Here is an 18664-nt window from a genome sequence, read left to right on the forward strand (position 1 = left end):
TGAGTTTGGGTTCCAGAATTTTTGGGGGTCTTTATTGTTATTGCACTGAAGTTTGATATAGTAGGATTTTTTGTTTTTGGTGATTAATCATTTTGCACGGTTGCACAGCTGTTTATATTGGAACAAGGTATTGGCCACTTTATTGTTTTGGTAAAGTTTCCATAGTTTGTCTCTGTGGTGCATAATTTGTTTGGTCTCTTTGGATAGCCAAGGAGCAGTTTTAGTTTTTATCCTTTTGTTTCTTACTGGGGCTAGTGAGTTTAAAGTATCAAGGAAGACAGAGTTGAAGTATTCTATAGCCTTGTCAAGAGGAAGGATGTTTAGAATTTGCCAGTTCATTTGCTTGAAAGTATTTGAGAAAGTAGTTGGGTTGAAACTACTGAGGTTATGAGTTTGAATGTATTGATGCTGGTGTGAGGAGGAACTAGTTGAGCGATGCATTAAGGCTGGGAGGTGGTCGCTAAAGGTATCAGGAATTGTGCCCAAACCGGTTATTTTATTTGGAAATGAGACTAGGATCCAATCTATAGTGGACCCGGGAGGGTTTATTTTGTTAGGTCGAGTGATGAAGAGGATTATTTGCGTGAAGTTATAGAGGTTAATGGATAGGGAGGGAGAGGGGCAATTGATTTTATTCCAGTCAATATTCACACGTACATGTGAGCGTGTGTGTGTGTGTGTGTGTGTGTGTGTGTGTGTGTGTGTGTGTGTGTGTGTGTGTGTGTGTCTGTACCTGCATATAAACACAGAGACTCTTCCCCCTCAACTCAGTGAAGCAGAAGCCTTAATAACTATGTCTTCATGGTAATGATCTGAGGTAAAACCAGTACAATCATGGTGGCTTCAGCACAGTGCACACACAGCCCTCTACTTTTGGAGGAAATATAACTTAAGATGTGCATGTGAGAAGCTGAATATATATGATGGAGTTACTTTTTGCATGTTGAAGAAAACAAAAGTAGGCAAATATTCATTTTTTGTATAAACAGCAATGCGAATCTCTGCTAATATAATCATTTAACACACCATTTATAGTCCCACCTGCCCCAGACTACTGCATTACCTTTCAGCAATCATTACTTGTGATGAATTATGAAGACCAAGTAAAATGAATGAAATACTCATGACAGACTGATGTGTGGTTGCCAAACAATTTCCAAAGCACTAAACTATAAGATGGGAAGATGGGCAACAACTAGTGGTACCCTACTGCAAATAAGAGTCAGACATGGTTTTTATGGTGAATTTTTGTGACTAGTATTCTACCTTTCTGCTCTTCTAATGTAACATAAAGAACCAAGATTTTCTTGAATACTTACGATCCTCCAATGATGTAGTTAAATGCAAGAATAACCCATGGCAAGTAACAAGCCTGCAGAGAAAAAAAAAAGTAATATTACAATACTATTACCTTACTCTGATGCAACAACTGTAGTTCAAAAGACCCAGGGACACTTAGATTTTGCAGCAGTTTGAATGTATGAATAAACACTTACATGAACATTGCAAAATGGCAGCATCACAGTTTTGTAAACAATTTACTAAAACATAATTTTCTATCTTAAGAAACAAAACAAAACAAACAACCTCTGCCTGCTCAGGACAGAAAGGAAATTTAAAAAAAAGATGGCAGGAGGGGAACAGGAAACGAGGATGTTTTCCTACAAAGTAACAGTCTAGTACTTCAGAGTAACTATACCAGCATTCTTTTCCCCTTCACCACTCTCTCCTGCCCTGTCTGTCTAAATCTGTCTCAATAACTGGCTTTGTACATTCCCCTTTGGCAACAGATTGTTTCAGACTTTTGAGTGTTAAAAGTGGTTCACAAGGGTTACAGCTGGCACTGGATACAAATACCTCCTTTCAGGGCAGAGTTCCTTCCCACCCTACGAACCAAAGGAGTTTTTTCCTCAGGTTCTTTAGCACTTATGTTAACTGTCATAGAACCAGTGCCATTAAATCAAAGGGGCAACAACTTGTATTCCAAAATGTTTCTGGTACCAAAGAGGCTTCTTGGAGACCAGTTCTATATATTTATTTTCTAAATATATAAATGAAAGTTCCACAGTTCAAGATGTTGACCCTTCAGAATTTGTTATATCTCATACCAAAAGATTTTTATGGTAAACATTAGATCTAAAAGATGCATACCATCACATTCCTATACCCAAAAGCTTCAGGACATTTTTCAGGTATTTTGTGCCTGGGTCACATTATCAACTCTCTGATTTACCCTTTAGATTACCCACAGTTCCAAGGGTGCTTACAAAGCATCTAGCTCATTGTAGACTTAATGGTATTCACATATTTCCTTATTTAGACGACTTGCTCATCTTTGAAGTCTTTTCCCATATATCAAGAGTCATTACAATAGGTTTCTTCTCTACTAAAAAATCTGGGGTTTCAGATAAAGGTTCCAAAATCCTCCTCCCCATCACTCAGGGCTGTCTTAATAGGGTGCCTTAGAGAGACCTTCAGCAAAATGTCTTTTTGGACATAGGAGAAGGTGGATTTTTATCAAGAAACTTTCCTGAGTTTCTTTCAGCCAGAGATTATCTAAGGATCCTGGTGTTCATGTCCTCTATGATTTGCATGATTCCCCTTGCCAGGCTGCATATCAGAAAGATTTGATGGCTTCTATAAAAAAAATACACACACAAACCCAACATCTGAATACTCTGGAGTTTCAGATTCTGATATTTCATCTTGGAAAAAGGGAACTGCAGTGGTGGAGACTACATATTTAAGGAAATCCATGTCTCCTCTTTTCCCCTTCACCTTCAAGCCAATCTGTAACTACAAACACCTCATATTTCACTTCTGAGCAGTTTTTATAGTGGGAAAGATGCAAGGCCTACAGAACTCAAATAGACCAAAGCACATCAGTGTCAAAAAGATGTAGGATGTAACCATGCCTTAAAATCTCTACATCATATATGGTCTCCAGGACCACTTCAGGTGATTACAGAAAACACCAGTCATGTGGTATATAAACAAGCAAGGGGCACCTAGTCATATTCTCTATGCAGGCTGGCTATGATGGCTTTGGAGGTAACATTTCATCACTCCTCAATGCTACAAGCATCTTGCATTCTATCATAATAAAACACAGCAGCATATAAGCTTAGGATGACCAAGACAGACCCTCACAAATGTAAATTGAATGAGGGGGTCTTCCAGGAATTGATAAAATTATGGGGAACACTTAAAACAGATCTGTTCACCTCCTTTCAAAGGAGACAGCTGAACTTCTACTCCAGACTCCTTGCAAACAAGCCTAGAAAACAGATGCATTTTCATTTCCATGGGCAGAAGTGTTCCCTTTTGCCTTTCCGCTGACACCCAGGGTAATTCTGAAGATTCAAAAAAACTCTCCAAATAGAACTGTGGTAGCTCCCATCTCGCCCAGGCAACATTGGTTCTCCCTTCTTAAGGTACTAAAGAGCAATTGCCACAAGCTTCCTCACAGACTGGATCTACTCACACAGGACAAGGGGAGTTTGATGTATCCTAATCTCAAAGCTTCTTTCAACTAACAAACTGGACGGCTCAATACCAGTTCCTTTAAGGCCTCTCTTTTCAGAGGATCATCATCAGGTATTAAAGGAGGCAAGAAAACCTGCTACTAGGAAATCTTATATGGACAAATGGAAAAGATTTTTCGAGTTGGTGCCTGGCCAATAACCAGGGCCCTATCAGGGATTATGTACCACTGGTGCTCAAATATTTCTGCAGGTTAATATCCTTTGGCCTCTTATTCCTCTACCAAGGTACACCTTTACAGCAATTTCAGCATATTTATCCATGAATCCTCTTCTCTCTGCTATGTTTTTGGAAAAACAGATTCTCAATGGAGTTTTACACCGGAAACTTCCTTAAAAACAGGTCACTCTTACCCGAAATCTTAGCTTTGTGCTGGAAAAGTTAACCATGTCTCCATCTGAACCTGCTCATCAAACAAACATAAGGTTCATTACATAAAACAATACTTCGTAATCTGCAAGACAAGCATCAGAGTTAAGCTCACATGTTGGGTGAACCCTATCTGGTCTTTAAGAACAACTCTCTCATTCATGCCCAAGGTTGTTTCAGAGTTTACTTTGAATCAAGCTATCAACCTCCCCCTGTGGATCTTCAGAATGAGGGAGAAAGGATTCTACATACTCTGGACGTGCATAAGCAGCTTGGGTATTATCATGGCAAGACCTTTAAGAAAGCTGATCAGCTATTTGTTTCTTATGATGAAACAAAAAAAAAAGGAAAATCTGTGTTAAAACAGACTGTTTCCAGATGGTTGTCCTCTGCTACTGCCTTTTGTTATTCCCATCATGATAAACTAGTTCTATATAGTATAAAGGCTCATTCTACAGGAGCATGCCTTATTTAGTGGTATATTGGAAAGGAGTAGACTCTAGCAGTATTTTAGAGCTGGCTACATGGTCCTCTGTTCATACCTTTACAAGGTATTACAAACTGGATTATTTTTCGAGATCTAGTACATGCTTTAGTAGGACCATTCACACCAGGGGCTCCTGGATGTATATCCTTCCTTCCCCTTATTGGAAAGGCTTTAGTAATCAACTACAGACCAAAGACTACCGCATCAGTGAGAATAATGAACATAATATAGGTGTGTAAAGTTGCACTTAACTAGAACAGCTAATATTAGAATTCCTCACTGCTTCAATGGCTGCACCCACCAGCCATCCACCTACTTTTGTATATAGATATTTGCTGGAATAAAAAATAGTTTGTAATAGCTCAAAATGAGTATGCACCTTCTTAACTTGTGGTCAAGAAAAATCCTAAAGATTCTTCACTGATTACAGATTTTCCCTGCACAGGGCTGCCCAATCAGCAGTCAGAATGAAAGTGTGGGAGGGAGTCAGCACTTCTGGAAGCTGGACAGTTGTGTCCTGGACAATACATAACCCATACAACTAAAGGCTGCTGCAGTACTGAGGAATTCAAACCTCTATTATGATGGGTAAGAGAAACTTACTCAGCTGTACTTTTTTGTGAGCATGGCTGTAGCCGGAGATTACACATGGTGGAATAATATTGCAGTCCACTGTATCACATGATTTCTTAGATATATGAAGTCTGTAAGCATTTTGTTGGCAGACTACAACCCTGAACATTTCTCAATAGTCCAGCTCTAAGAGGTACTCCCCACAAATTATCTTACCATCAAGTTGTTACAAAGTAATACTTGAAAAAATAGGTTAAAGTAATTCAGTAAATGAGCATCATTTAGACTGTGATACCATGCCTTTCAGCTGATTTGTCCCAACTACTGTACTTTGTCTACAGCAAAATGTTAAAACTTGGGAAAAAAAGCACATTGGAAAATACATTCCAAACTTCTGCTTGACCTCATCCCACTCTATTATCGTTCAGTCTCTAGTTATTCATTCTCAATATCTTGGTTCCTTTGCCAGTTTTTTCCAGTAAATTCCAGTCCTCTCCTGCCTATTTTCTACATACCTCTACTGGCAGTCATCTCTACTGGCAAAATTGCCTTTCTACATTCCCTGTTCACTTAGCTCTTAGAACACTTTTGCAAAATTTACGAACAAAATATTCTGCCTGGTTGCTATTATTCTACTTAAGGATCTGATCTAAATTCCTTTTCTTTCCTGACTTCTCAATCTTCCTCTGCTCCATCAACATCCTTTTCCACTCTGATTTATAACGTTCTGCTTAACTTATGTACAGGAGCCTTAAGTGTGAACTAAAGGACCTTGTTCTATGGGGAATAAGAAGTTATATACTCACCATAACATTCTATGTGAGTTGTTCCATCTCGCCTTCATTCGTCACTGATGGGCTCGGAGCCGATCCACTGGCTCGACGCAGCCGTTTGCAAAGCTCAAGGTTTACCAGTAGTTCGAGACCAAGCCCCTTATCCCATGATGCACTGCTGGAATTACCTCAGATCTTGTTTGCTGTGTGTACTATATCCATGTAAGAGAACTACCCTCCCATAGAGAGAAAGAAGGACTGAGTAACCAGGATGACACCAGCCTCTAGGTCAACTATCAACCAGGTGGGGGATGGAGGGAGGGACGTAAGAATGAAGGCAAGATGGAACAACTCACATGGAACGCTATGGTGAGTACATAACTTCTTAATGTGAAGTTGTTCAATCTTGCCATTCATTCTTCACTGATGGGTAGCATCCCTAGCACCCTCAATCTCGGGTGGCTCACGGGAGTACATTCTTCAGGACCCAAAGGAAGCCCTGTCCCTGGAGGCCTTATCAACTTTGTAATGAGTGATAAAAGTATGAAGTTTAGACCAAGTGGCTGCAGCACAAATGCTACCTAGGGGCAATTTGGCTTGGAATGCAGAAGATGTAGAGACTGCCCTGGTAGAATGAGCTTTAATCTTGTGCAGTAAGGGCATATTAGCAGCTGAACAAATAAAAAGGTAATACAATCATTTAGCCATTTTGAAAGCATTATTTTAGCCATTGATCTACCTTTTCTGGCTTCAGAGAATGATATAAAGAGCTGGTCTGATTTTCTGACCTCTTTTGTTCTGTCCAAATAATATTGGAGCTGTCTGTGAACATCAAGTTTGTGCAACATATACTCAAGGTTACTGGAATGGTTAGGGAAGAAGACTGGCAACGCAATGGCTTGGTTGATATTAAATTCCGAACAAACTTTGGGCAAAAAGGAGGGGTTTGTCCTAAGAGATACTCTATCAGCATGAAAAATCAAATGAGGAGGGCTGATAGATAAGGCTTGAAGTTCTGACACTTTGCGAGCAGAAGTAATAGCCACCAGAAATATGGTTTTCCTAAGAATGTGAGGTCACAAGATGATGCTGGTTAAAACGGGGGAAGAATTATATGAGATAGCACAAAGTTTAGATTCCAAGGAGAATAAGGAGTTTTCACTGGAGGCCTCATGTGAAAGGTTCCTTTGAGAAAGGCCTTGGACAACTTGTGGGACATAATGTTTAGCCCGTCCACTCCAAGATACAGCAGCCAGCTGGACCCGAACTGTAGCAGCTGCAGCTCCTTTATTAAAGATCATAGTCAAAAATTCTAAAATGGATGTCAAACGGGTTTGATAAGGATCAATCTTCTGCTTAGAGGCCCATATGGAAAATCTCTTCCACTTACTAAGATATAATCTTCTGGTGGAAAACTTATGGGAAGACAAGAGGAACTGCCTTGTCTCATTAGAAAGGTCATGAAGCCTGGCTGAGGGGAACTGGAGCAGCCAAGCTGTAAAGCTTCAGTGACTGCAAGGAAGGATGGAGGTCCCCCGAAGGATGTGTCAAAAGGTCCGGAACTGGGTCCAGAATCCATGGATCCTCCAATAGATGATGATGAAGAAATGGGAAACAAATCTGCCAAGGCCAATGAGGGGCTACAAGAATGATAGTCCTTCCCAGCGACATCGCTTTCAGTAGATATCTGGGTATTAGAGGGAATGCATAGAAGTGACCCGGGGGCCAATCGTGTATCAGTGTGTCTCTTGAGGGTTCTCCCAAAGGGGGAATCAGGGCAAAGTAGCTTCGTGTTGATGTGACTGGCAAAAAGATTGCAGCAAGGCTGGCCCCATTTGCGGAAAATCCTGTCCGCAATCTCTTGTTTGAGGGACCACTCGTGCAACAACAAAATTGCCCTGCTCAGTTTGTCTGCTATCACGTTGGATCTCCCCGGGATGTGATTTGCCAACAAAGCGCTGGGAGGAGGCAGCCCACTGCCAAACTCTGAGGGCTTCTCGGCAAAGGGGGTAAGACTTGGTCCTGCCTTGCTTGTTCAAGTACCAGACTACTGACATATTGTCTGTCTGAATTGCAATCGTCCCTAGAAGAGAGTCTTGAAAGTACTGCAACGCCAGAAGTACTGCTCTCATCTCCAGACATTGATATGCAGATGTGACTCTTGATCTGTCCATGTGTCTTGGGGCAGTCTTTCCCTGAAAATGCCCCCCCCCCCATCAGGGAAGCGTCTGTGGTCACAGTGGCTACTGGAGGGGGTAGTACAAAGGGGCGTCCTATGGTTACATGAAGAGACGTCGACCACCACTGGAGATCTCTCTTGCAAGAGTTTGTAATTAAAATCATACGACTCATTGGAAGTTCCTGATAGGACCATTGAGTGAACAGCAACCATTGAAGAATCCGCATATGTATCTTTGCTAATGGTATGGCCAAGATCGCTGCAGCAATCAAACCGAATACTTTTAAGACTTCTGTGGCTGGTGCTCTGTCCTTTGACACTAATGAGCTGACAAGCTGGCGAAGAAGAAAGACCCTCTCGATTGGTAGTCGTAGAGTGGAGGTTGAAGTGTCTAACTCTGCCCCTATAAAGACAATATGCTGCGATGGTGACAGGGCAGATTTTTCTGAGTTGACTGCAATGCCTAAGTGATGGCAGAGTGTCAGAGTGTATTCACTTGCCTGAATCAGTTGATGCTTGGTGGTGGAGATAAGGAGCCAATCATCTAGGTATGGAAACACCAGGAATCCTAGACGCCTCAGATGAGCCGTGACCACTGCCATGCATTTGGTGAACACTCGGAGGGCTGTAGTGAAACCAAAGGGCAGGGCTCGAAATTGATAATGACTGGCTCCCAGACAGAAATGCAGATGATCTCTGGATGGCCTGGCCATTTTTATGTGGTAGTACGCATCCTTGAGATCTTTCGAGCACATCCATTTGTCTCTCCCTAAAAAGGGAAGTATAGACTAGTGTGACCATCTGGAACTTCTCTTTCTTCACAAATTGGTTGAGTCTACTGAGGTCCAAAATAGGTCTCCAGTCCCTTGTTTTCTTTGGAACCAAAAAGAATCTTGAGTAAGTTCTGGATCCTATTTGGTCTGCTAGGACTGGCTGGATGACTTTTTTTCTAGCAACTTGCGGACCTCTATAGTTGCTTGTTCCTTGTAACTGGGTGGAACATCCGGGATTCTGCTTGGGGGTGTGGGTGGAGTGGAGAACGGTATGAAATATCATCTGGAAATAATACTTTGCACCCAGCTGTCATTTGTTATATCTTGTCAAGCATCTGGGTACAAAGATAAGCAACCCCCGATTGCCTCCAGAGAAGGACAGTCGGGTCTCCTTTCAGGAGCGCTGATAGGGTTGACCAGAGAAGTGATCTCTGTCACCCTGGTGTTGCGGACCCCCTCCGCCACGAGGGCAGCGTCTTCCATTGTTACCCCCTCCTCTGCCCCTAGAGGGGGGTGCATCACATATGTCCTGACAGGCTCCATGGGCTTTTCGGAACCACATTTTCCTTCCCTGTTGGCCTTTGGGGTAAGGCCGAGTGGGGGTGGAAAAATGGACTCCGACGGCAGACAGAGTCTTTCCCTCCTGTTCACACCTGGTGAGAGTTTCCTTCACTTTGGGCCCAAAGAGAGATGGAGCCATCAAAAGGGGTGTTGACAAATGAAGACTTAAAGGGTTCCACGAAAGAACACAAGCACATCCAGGAATGTCTTCTTAGAGCAATTCCTGTACTTGCTGCCCTACTCTTCCCATCGACTGCATATGATGTGAGACGCATGGATGAGTTCACAATGGAATTTAGGGTAGCAAGCTGGGCGACACCTTTGTCGGAAGCCCCTGCAGCTACAGTACCCTGAAGAGTATCTCCCAACTCCTTAAGGAGATCTCTTTGCAGTCTGGTGAAATGGGTCAAATAGTTCAGGGATCGGAGTGTAAAAGTCGCTGAACTAAACGTGCGTTTCCCATATTGATCCATGATCCTGGACTCTCTGTTAGGAGGATGGATCGACGAGGAAGTCTCAGACAATTCCTTCTTGGTGGCCGCCGCCACCACCATGGCAACAACAGGGATTCCCTTGGACAAAAAGGCTTTATCTATGGAGGCAGAAATGAACTTGTTAGGCCTCCGATGGACCGGTTCCAGAGACTCCGGTGACTCCCACGCTCTCCAAGAGACCAGCTGCATGAACTCATCGAAGAGCGGAGACACCAAAGATGTGGAAGGTTGAGACCCGAAAGCCTTCAGGAGAACTAACTCGCCCTCAGTAGGGCTTTTGGACTACCAATCACCCCTCTGCCTAAGGATCTCGAGTATTTACGCAAAGGAGATATCCTCAGAGGGGGATCGTGGGGACCCTTATGACTCCTCCAAGTCAGTGACAGATGTCAACGACTCCTGTGGGGAGTCCAAGTATCTCCTCTTACGCAATCTCTTCCTGGGGTCCTCCTCAGTGGAAGCCTCTGAGGAGGTCTCGGAAAAGCAAGAGGCACCCTGTGGGGATACCTGAGGCTCAGGGTCTCTATGCTTTGCATGGACGATGGAGTCAGAAGCGGACACAGGTGCTTTGGGGGAAGAAGAGGCCAGACCTGGTGTCGAGGATGTCTTTGGGGACAAGGCTCTCCTCATGCCTTCGAAAGCATCACGGCTCCGATGAGAAGGAGTCGACGGACTAGAAGGAACTGCCGTGGGCTCCGAGCCAGAGGTAGGAGCCGAGCTCATCCGAGCTGAGGCCCCAAGAGGAAGAGTCTGCACCAAGTCGGTGCGACTATCCTCCCCGGACCAGATAGGACAGTGTCGGCCCCTAAAGTCCCTGGTCGGCACCAAGGACATCCGAATAGATGGAACAGATGACACCGGAGCAGGTCTCAGCTCCAAAGGCTCAACGATCAGCAGGTCGGCCCCCTCAGGCTCCGAAGATCCGGTACGGCTCGGAGGAGGAGCAGTCAAATCCAAGGTGGTGGTCTTTGGTTCCGACTCTCGGGTCGGAGCCGACAACAATTTAGCAAGGCCTGGTGCCAGTAAGAACTTCTGCACCAATCAGTCCATATCCAAATCCGAGAGGCTGACAGAAGACCTAGAGGAGTGCACCGAAGGTGCAGATTGAAGGAGTGGAGATACAAGTCTCTCAGAGACCGGCTCCAAAATAAAGAGACACTCAGCTCAGAGAGCTGTGGAGACAAAGTCCCGGAATCCTCCACTTTCTTTGACTTTTTCGAGTCTTTAGATGCCTTGGAGTCTGCTGAGGATTTAGAAGATTTAGAGGACTTGCTGGCCCCATCCTGGTCAGTCAGAGCTGAATGTCACACTGATGGGGGAAGGGATGTGAATTTAACATGTGTACCAATAACACTTTGTTTTACAGCACAATAAACCACTCCCATGCCTGATAAAAAGTATATATATATATATATATATTTAGAAAGCTTGTGAGGAAATTATTACTCTATTTTTGTTTTACTTGGATCGCTTGTCTGTGTACTTAATAAAGGATTTTCGACTGGAAACAGACTGCCTGCCTTGCTTGGATTACTTTTGAATACTTAGTAATGCTGTAGAATTATATATTTTCTATTATTACTTTTTGACTTGACGAGTTTACGTTCGCTACTTCTACTACTATTGTCTGATCTGATTAATATACAGTGATTAACTAGAAATATATGGACTGAAAATCTTCCACACAGAGAAGTTTCTTACACTGTTTTGTTTTTAGACCCACTGCACTTTAGTGGGTTGTTTTGAGACTTTGGGGATACCACGGAGATTACTTGTTTTATGACATTTCTTAGGTTCATAGGTTGGTACTAGGCTATCAGCCCTAGGGCCTATACAAGCCTAGCCATAACAATTCCCTGGCTATTTCTTCCCACACTATTTACTTCCCTGGACCCCTGTCTAGCAGGGTGACGGACGTGATCCCCGGGGTGAATTTCCTTTCTCCCATCCAATCGTCAAGGTTCCTTTTGAAGAGGACCAAAGAGGCACTCTGCTTGACATGTATGGGCAATCTATTCCAGAATCTGGGGAGTCTCTGGGTCAGGAACCTATCCCTCCAGCATGTTTTGTTTATTGTGATGACAAGGTTTAGATCCCTGGAGCGTGTGGCTCTGAGGGATTGGGATTTCTTTAAGTGTAGCATGTCCAACAGCTCTGGGTTTGACATGGCCTTGTATGTTAAGCAAAGATCGCCTCTGAGTAGACGATATGTGACAGAGTATAGCTGGAGTTTTTTAAGGCGGTCAGCGTAGGGCATCTGCTTTAGGCCTGTGATTCTTTTAGTGAGGTATTTCTGTGGCCTTTCCAGTTGTTGCAAATGTCTTGAGAGGTACATACCAAATGGGGCATTGTATTCTATAATGGGTCTAATGAGGGATGAGTACAGTGGGACAATGACCTCCTTTTTTCTGGATGAAAAGCCCTTAGTGATGAAGTGTGCCACATAGAAGGATTTCCTGACTGCTGTGGCGATGTGGTTATCGAAGGTGAGACCACTGTCCACCTGTGTCCATAAGTCTCTTATCAAACTTTCGGTGTTTAGTGTACTGCCACCTATATGGTAATTCACGGATACATGTTTTTTCCCGAAGGGGATAACTATACATTTCTTGGCATTGAGCTTGAGCCCATGGCTCTGGCACCAAGCATCTGCATGGATGGTCTTGAATCCAGACTTTGGGTCTTTGTCTTTTTCCTCAGACATATCAAGAAAAACTTTAGGCTTAACTCTATAAACAAACCACATAAGCCTAAATACAGCCTAAAAGTTATATCACAACTACACTTAGGCTCAAGTTAACACGTCTAAAATATAAAACGCACTCTAAACAATGGCCCGAAAAAAAGGGGGCCAACACTATGTAAATATATATATATATATAAAGTACAGTTGTGTACACTTACCATAAATGTAGATGTTCGAGTGTATTCACTGTTGCAGCCATTACATTTGGGTAATCTGCTGGCAGGTTGCCCTCAGTCGGCCTGATTAACAAAGTCTTGGGTCCTGCGTCAGTTGCTGTCCCTTCTTCCATGATGTCAGGTCGTCAGGGGTATAAAACATGCAGCCGATGCCATTACATCAGTTTTTCTTGCCCCAGATGTCAGGTACCCCCCAAATGGGGGGCAAATAAAATTAAAAAACAAAAAAATATACCTTCAACCAAAAACAAATACACCAAAAAGGCTTTTTTAAGCATACTGAAAGAAAGTAGAGGTATAGCAAGAGAAAAACAGGGGGCTGGAGGGAAGGTAACCAGGACTGCAACAGTGAATACACTCAGACATCTATATTTATGGTAAGTGTACACAACTGCACTATGTTGTTCGTGTTTCACTGTTGCAGTTATTACATCTGGGTAGATTCCCAAAACTATGGTTGGGAGGATGGAGTTATACAGCATTAGGACCAGCAATGAGGCCCTGCAAGACTGCAGTGGCAAAGCCAGCTCTGGATTTAGAGAAAATTGGTAAATGGTAACGCTTAGTGAAAGTATGTACTGAACTCCCGGTAGCAGCTTGTAGAATATCCCTGGTAGGAACACCTCTGAGAAAGGCTGCAGAAGTAGATGCAGCCCTGGTGGAATGAGATCTGAGCCCCTGGCGGATAGGTTTTCCATGGTGCTTATAGCAGAAATGAATGCAATGGCTTATCCATTTAGAAATGGTTTGTTTTGAAATAGCCTTCCCCTCTGCCCCTGCAGCAAATGCCACTAGCAATTGTTCAGACTTTCTTCGAAATTTAGTTCTGTCCAAGTAGAATCTAAGTTGTCTGTGTACGGCCAAGGAATGCAGAATCCGTTCCCCTTTGTTTTGTGGATTGGGATAGAAGGTTGGCAAATGAATGGACTGGTTAAGAGCCACACTGGAAACCACCTTGGGCATGAAGGATGGATTGGTCCTCAGAGATATCCTGTCCGCATGAAAGACGATGAAAGGCTCCACTGCTATAAGGGCCTGCAATTCAGAAATCCTTCTAGCTGAAGTGATTGCTAAGAGAAAAGCTGTTTTCCAAGAAAGAAATGTTAAGTCTGCAGCAGCAGCTGGCTCGAAATGAGGTAAGGTGAGCTTTTCCAAAACAAAGTTAAGGTCCTAGGCAGGGTAGGGTGGTCTCAAGTTCTTTGCCCCTCTGAGATACTGTTTGAGCAGGGGATGAGAAAAGAGGGGTGGGGTCTGTGTTATAGTGAGCTGAAATAGCTGAAGTGTGAATTTTAATAGAAGAAAAAGACAGGCCCTTGTGAAGCATCTCAGTTAAATATTGCAAAATTTGAGGTAAATTGGGGGTTGCTGTGCTCATCCCTAAAGATCGGTTCCAGGCACAGAATCTTTTCCATTTGTCAGCATAAGATTTTCTAGTACTAGGTCTTCTCACCTCCAAGATGACATCCATCACAGGTTTGCTGAGGGATGATAAGGGTGAATTTAAGTGATTAGCTAAGCTGCAAAGTTCACTGTTGGGAGCTGAGGGTGCAGAATTTGGTTCTCCTGCTGATACAGTAAAGGAAGGTGTCTGAGGCAGGTGCCATGGAGATATTTGTGACACACTGCGCAGGAATGGGTACCAGTGTTGGCATGGCCAGTCTGGAGCAATCAAAATAATTTTTGGTTTGTCCTGTTTGGCTTTCAGCAGAACTTTGGAGAGCAGAGGCAGAGGGGGAAAGGCGTAGACTGATAGGTTTTTTCCAGCTGAATGACAGAGCATCCACTTTCCAGGCTTTTTTGTGAGGAGTCCTTGTGCAAAATTTGTCCAACTGGTAGTTTTGGGGGGAGCAAATTGATCTAGGTCTGGGTTCCCCCATTTGCTTGTCAACTAGTTGAAAATCCATGGTTCCAGTTTCCACTCATGTGGGTCCATGAGATTTCTGCTTAGTCCGTCTGCCAGTGTAACCAGTTTTCCTGGCAGGAATTGAGCTTGTAGTTGCACTTAGTGGCTCAAGGCAGTGTTCCACAAGGCCATGGCTAGTCTGCAGAGGGGGTAGGAATGTGTACCCTCCTGCTTGTTTATGTACCACATAACCATGGTGTTGTCCGTCTTTACCATTAATTGTCCTGGATGAATGTAGTCCTTGAAGGCTGTCAGAGCATTCTGTACAGCTAACATTTCTTTTTGATTGAAATGCAGGTGCATTTGATTTGGGTTCCATTTGCCCTGAATGCACTTCCCTGCCAGGTGAACCCCCCATGCATAGTCTGATGCATCTGTAGTTAGGGTTTGGGTGGCAGGGGGTAGTGCGAATGGCAGTCCCTTGTTTTGGTGGCAGGCTTCTGCCCACCATAGGAACTCCAGGCATAGGCAAGGGATGATAGGAATCATTGTTTCCAGGCTGCGACAATGTTGACTCCATAGACTTTTTAAGTACCACTGTAGTTTCCTCATATGCAGTCTTGCATATGGAATTAGAAGAATGCAGGAGGCCATGAACCTCAAGGCTTGCAGTATTTGCCTTGCAGATAGCAGGGTTTTTGTGGCCACTTGTTTGAAGTAAGTTACCAAATGAATATTCTTTTCTGGTGTGAGGTAAGCCATCTGGGCAGTTGTATTCAAGCTTGCACCCAGGAATGTAATCTGTTGAGAGGGTACCAGTTGTGATTTCTTTTCGTTTATGGTGTACCCTAGACAGGTTAGAACCCTTTTTACAACCGCCAGATGATTTATAAGTATGGCCTGGTTTTCTGCCTGAATTAGACACTCGACCAGGTATGGATATATTTGAATATTTCTTTGCCTGCAAAATGCAATTACTGGAGCCAGGCACTTTGTGAATACCCTGGGTGCAGTAGACAAGCCAAAGGGTAGTGCAGAGAACAGATAATGCAATTAGCCTGCTTTGAAGCGTAGGTATCTTCTGCAAGACTCCCTGATTGGGATATGCAGGTAAGCTTCTTTTAAATCTAGAGTTGCCAACCAGGCATCGTTGCCTAGCATCGGAAGTAACTGGTGAAGAGTCAGCATCTTGAATTTTGGAATGTCCAGAAAGGTGTTTAGAACAGACAGGTTCAGAATTGGACGCCATGATTTGTCTTTTCTGGGTACCAGGAAAAGCCTGGAATAGAAACCTTGTCCCTTGTCCTCTTCTGGTACCGGTTGAATAGCCCCCATGTTTAAGAGGGAAACTACTTGTTTCTGAGCCTCTGCCCACTGATTTAGGGGCAGGTCTGGCCACCCGTTTGGAGTTGGCAACGTGTGGAAATGAAATCTGTATCCCTGGGACACTATATTTAAAACCCATTTGTCCTGGGTTATGAGTTCCCAGTTTTTTGCATGAAGAGCAATTTTTCCACCAAAGGGGCGGCTGAAAGGTAAGTGCTTGGTAATTTTAAAGGAACGTCATTGACACTGTTTACCATAGGGGAGTGTCTTGTTACTTCCAGATTTGGAAGTGGAGGCCCCCCATTGCTTAGTTCTGAGAGTCCCTTGGGACTGAAATCTGGTGCTTTTGGTGTGTCTGGGTTTGGCTTGAGTGGATCTGGAAGGAGCTGGAAAGGACCAGTTCTTAGTAGGGCAGTGCCTACTAAATCTTGGAGGTTGCACTTGTAAGAAATATTTTACAGTTTGCATAGATTTAGCTTTATCTTCCATCTTTTGTAGAACTTCTTCAGCCTTACTGCCAAATAGGCGGTCCTGATTTAAAGGAGCATCCAACAATTTTGCTTTAACATGATCAGGCAGAGATTGCTCCTTAAGCCAAGCATGCCTTCTAAGCACAGACCCAGAAACAGCAGCCCTGCAAGAGGCCTCTAAAGAATCAAAACCATTTTGCAAAGTATGTTTTCCAACTTGTTCAGCAGAATGCAATAAATCCTGTAAATCTTTATTTTCCACACAGTCTGAAATCAACATCATTTTCTGTTTGATAAGTTCCATAACATGCTGTTGATATTTTAGCATATGAAATTGGCAGTTTAAAGCCCTGATTGCCAAAGTTGCAGAAGTATAAACCTTTTTACCCCATCTATCCAGGGCCCTGGAATCTCTATCAGAAGGGGTAGGATTTTTAGCAGTAGAAGCCTTAATGCCCTTAGGCCCCTGAGAAATGGTTTCTGGATCTGCAACAGGGTTCTTGAAAAGGAACTTGTGGGACTCAGGAACCCTGTAGTATCTGTCAGGTTTACTGGGAGCTGGAGACAGGGCAATCAGGGGCCATACTGGATTCAGAAAACACATCAACAATATCTAGTGCAGGAGGTATAGCCAAAGGCCTATGCTGAGATAGAAATCCCCAAGCCTCTTTTTAGATTTAGAAAATTCCTGACTTTCCTAATGGAAATGCTCCCTTAAGGTATGTAAAGTTTCCCCAAAAGAAAAGTCCTCAGGGGGGAAACAGAGGGAATGGAATCCTCTGGATCAGAATCCTCATAGGTAGGAATGGACAAATCTAGGTCATTAGAAGAATTAGAGGAAACAGTGTCCCGATCAGAAGAATCATAGTCAAGCTCAGTCCTAGGCCTCTTAGAAGGGGGGGGGGGGGTTGACTACCCTCGATTAGAGTAATAAGATCTTCAGCCATTTTGATCATTTGTTTTTTAGGCATAGGGGCCTGAACATGTGGCCTGGGTGTCTTTTAGATCGAGATCGAGATTTAGGCCTTAGAATTGAAGGTGGAGTTGGTTCAATATGCAAATCTGTAGGCCTGAATACACCCTCAGAAGCCGGTGCCTGCACAGCGGCTCCGGACCCATCTAAGGTAGACACATCCGCGGGTTCCATAGGAGAAGCATATCACGGCATACTGGACTCCGAATGGGTCTTCGCAGAGGCCTGCGAGTCGGAAGAAGCGGGTATCAGGGGCTGAGAAAGCACCTCACTGAGCACTGGCGAACTGGCGACTGGCTTAGGAGAAGCGTCGTTGGCAGTTTTGGACCTCGACGGCCTGTCTCTGTCTTTTTCTTTGCGTTTTTTCAGAATACCAGTAGTCGGATGACTAACCAACGTCATTTCTGGATAATTAACCCGAGAACCGAAATATTTAGAGGCAGAAATGGACCGACAACTGATGCGCTGATTAAATAAAGCACAAAACCGACAGCAAGGTATGTCGTGGTCAGGGCCTAGGCAAGGAATACAGTACAAATGAAAATCCTTATGAGGTAATTGATTTCCACAAGTAATGCAATTATTAACTTTTACTGACATCGGTAAGGATCAAGAAAAAGTTTCCCCAACGGGGTACTTAGCTTTAAGTTGAACACTTCGGTTCTGAAACTCGAAAACGAAAATTTCAGGAGTCGGCCGACCTGCACTTGAGAACTGCTTCTGCTTCTGGCACCGCACGGCAAGAAAGACTGATGTAATGGCGTCGGCTGCATGTTTTATACCCCTGACGACCTGACGTCATGGAAGAAGGGACAGCAACCGACGCAGGACCCAAGACTTTGTTAATCAGGACGCAGATTACCCAAATGTAATGACTGCAACAGTGAAACACGAAGAACATCTACACACTAATTATCTATACTATTAGTGCAAGAACTATAAAAATAGAAAAACACACACTCTAAGTAACTAGGCCCAACACGAGGCCACTACAACTATACTAAATAGTAAAGGCACCAAGGGAAATAAGTCTAATAGAAAAAAACTACAGGAGCTATTATGAGACTAATCTAACTAGAATTAGAAAAAAGTTATGGAATAACTTACGAAAAGCGATTTTTTTGATCAAAAAAGGCTTGAGCGAACTGGAACCACTGAGATCCGTGCCACGGCAAACTAGATCTGAGGTAAATCCAGCAGTGCATCATGGATAAGGGGCTTGGTCTCAAGCTACTGGTAAACCTTGAGATTTGCAAATGGCCATGTTGGAACCGATGGATCGGCTCCGAGCCCATCAGTGAAGAACAAACGGCGAGATTGAACAACTTCACATTATCAATTATCTCAAACTCTTGCCCTCTCTCCTCCCTCTCAAATA

The 18664-nt window shown here is 43.6% G+C and overlaps 1 protein-coding gene across 1 annotated transcript in view; it reads right to left on the reverse strand.

Annotated features, from left to right (window-relative positions):
- DERL1 (derlin 1) overlaps positions 1-18664 on the reverse strand; it is a gene marked incomplete in the record, with an annotated part of 727712 nt that overhangs the window by 157595 nt on the left and 551453 nt on the right. The window contains 1 exon segment of the mRNA XM_044066574.1: positions 1320-1372. Coding sequence (XP_043922509.1) covers positions 1320-1372 — 53 coding nt within the window.

Source organism: Protopterus annectens, chromosome 3.part1 (assembly GCF_019279795.1).
Source record: "Protopterus annectens isolate FY-2018-M chromosome 3.part1, PAN1.0, whole genome shotgun sequence".
Classification (NCBI taxonomy): Eukaryota; Metazoa; Chordata; order Ceratodontiformes; family Protopteridae; genus Protopterus; species Protopterus annectens.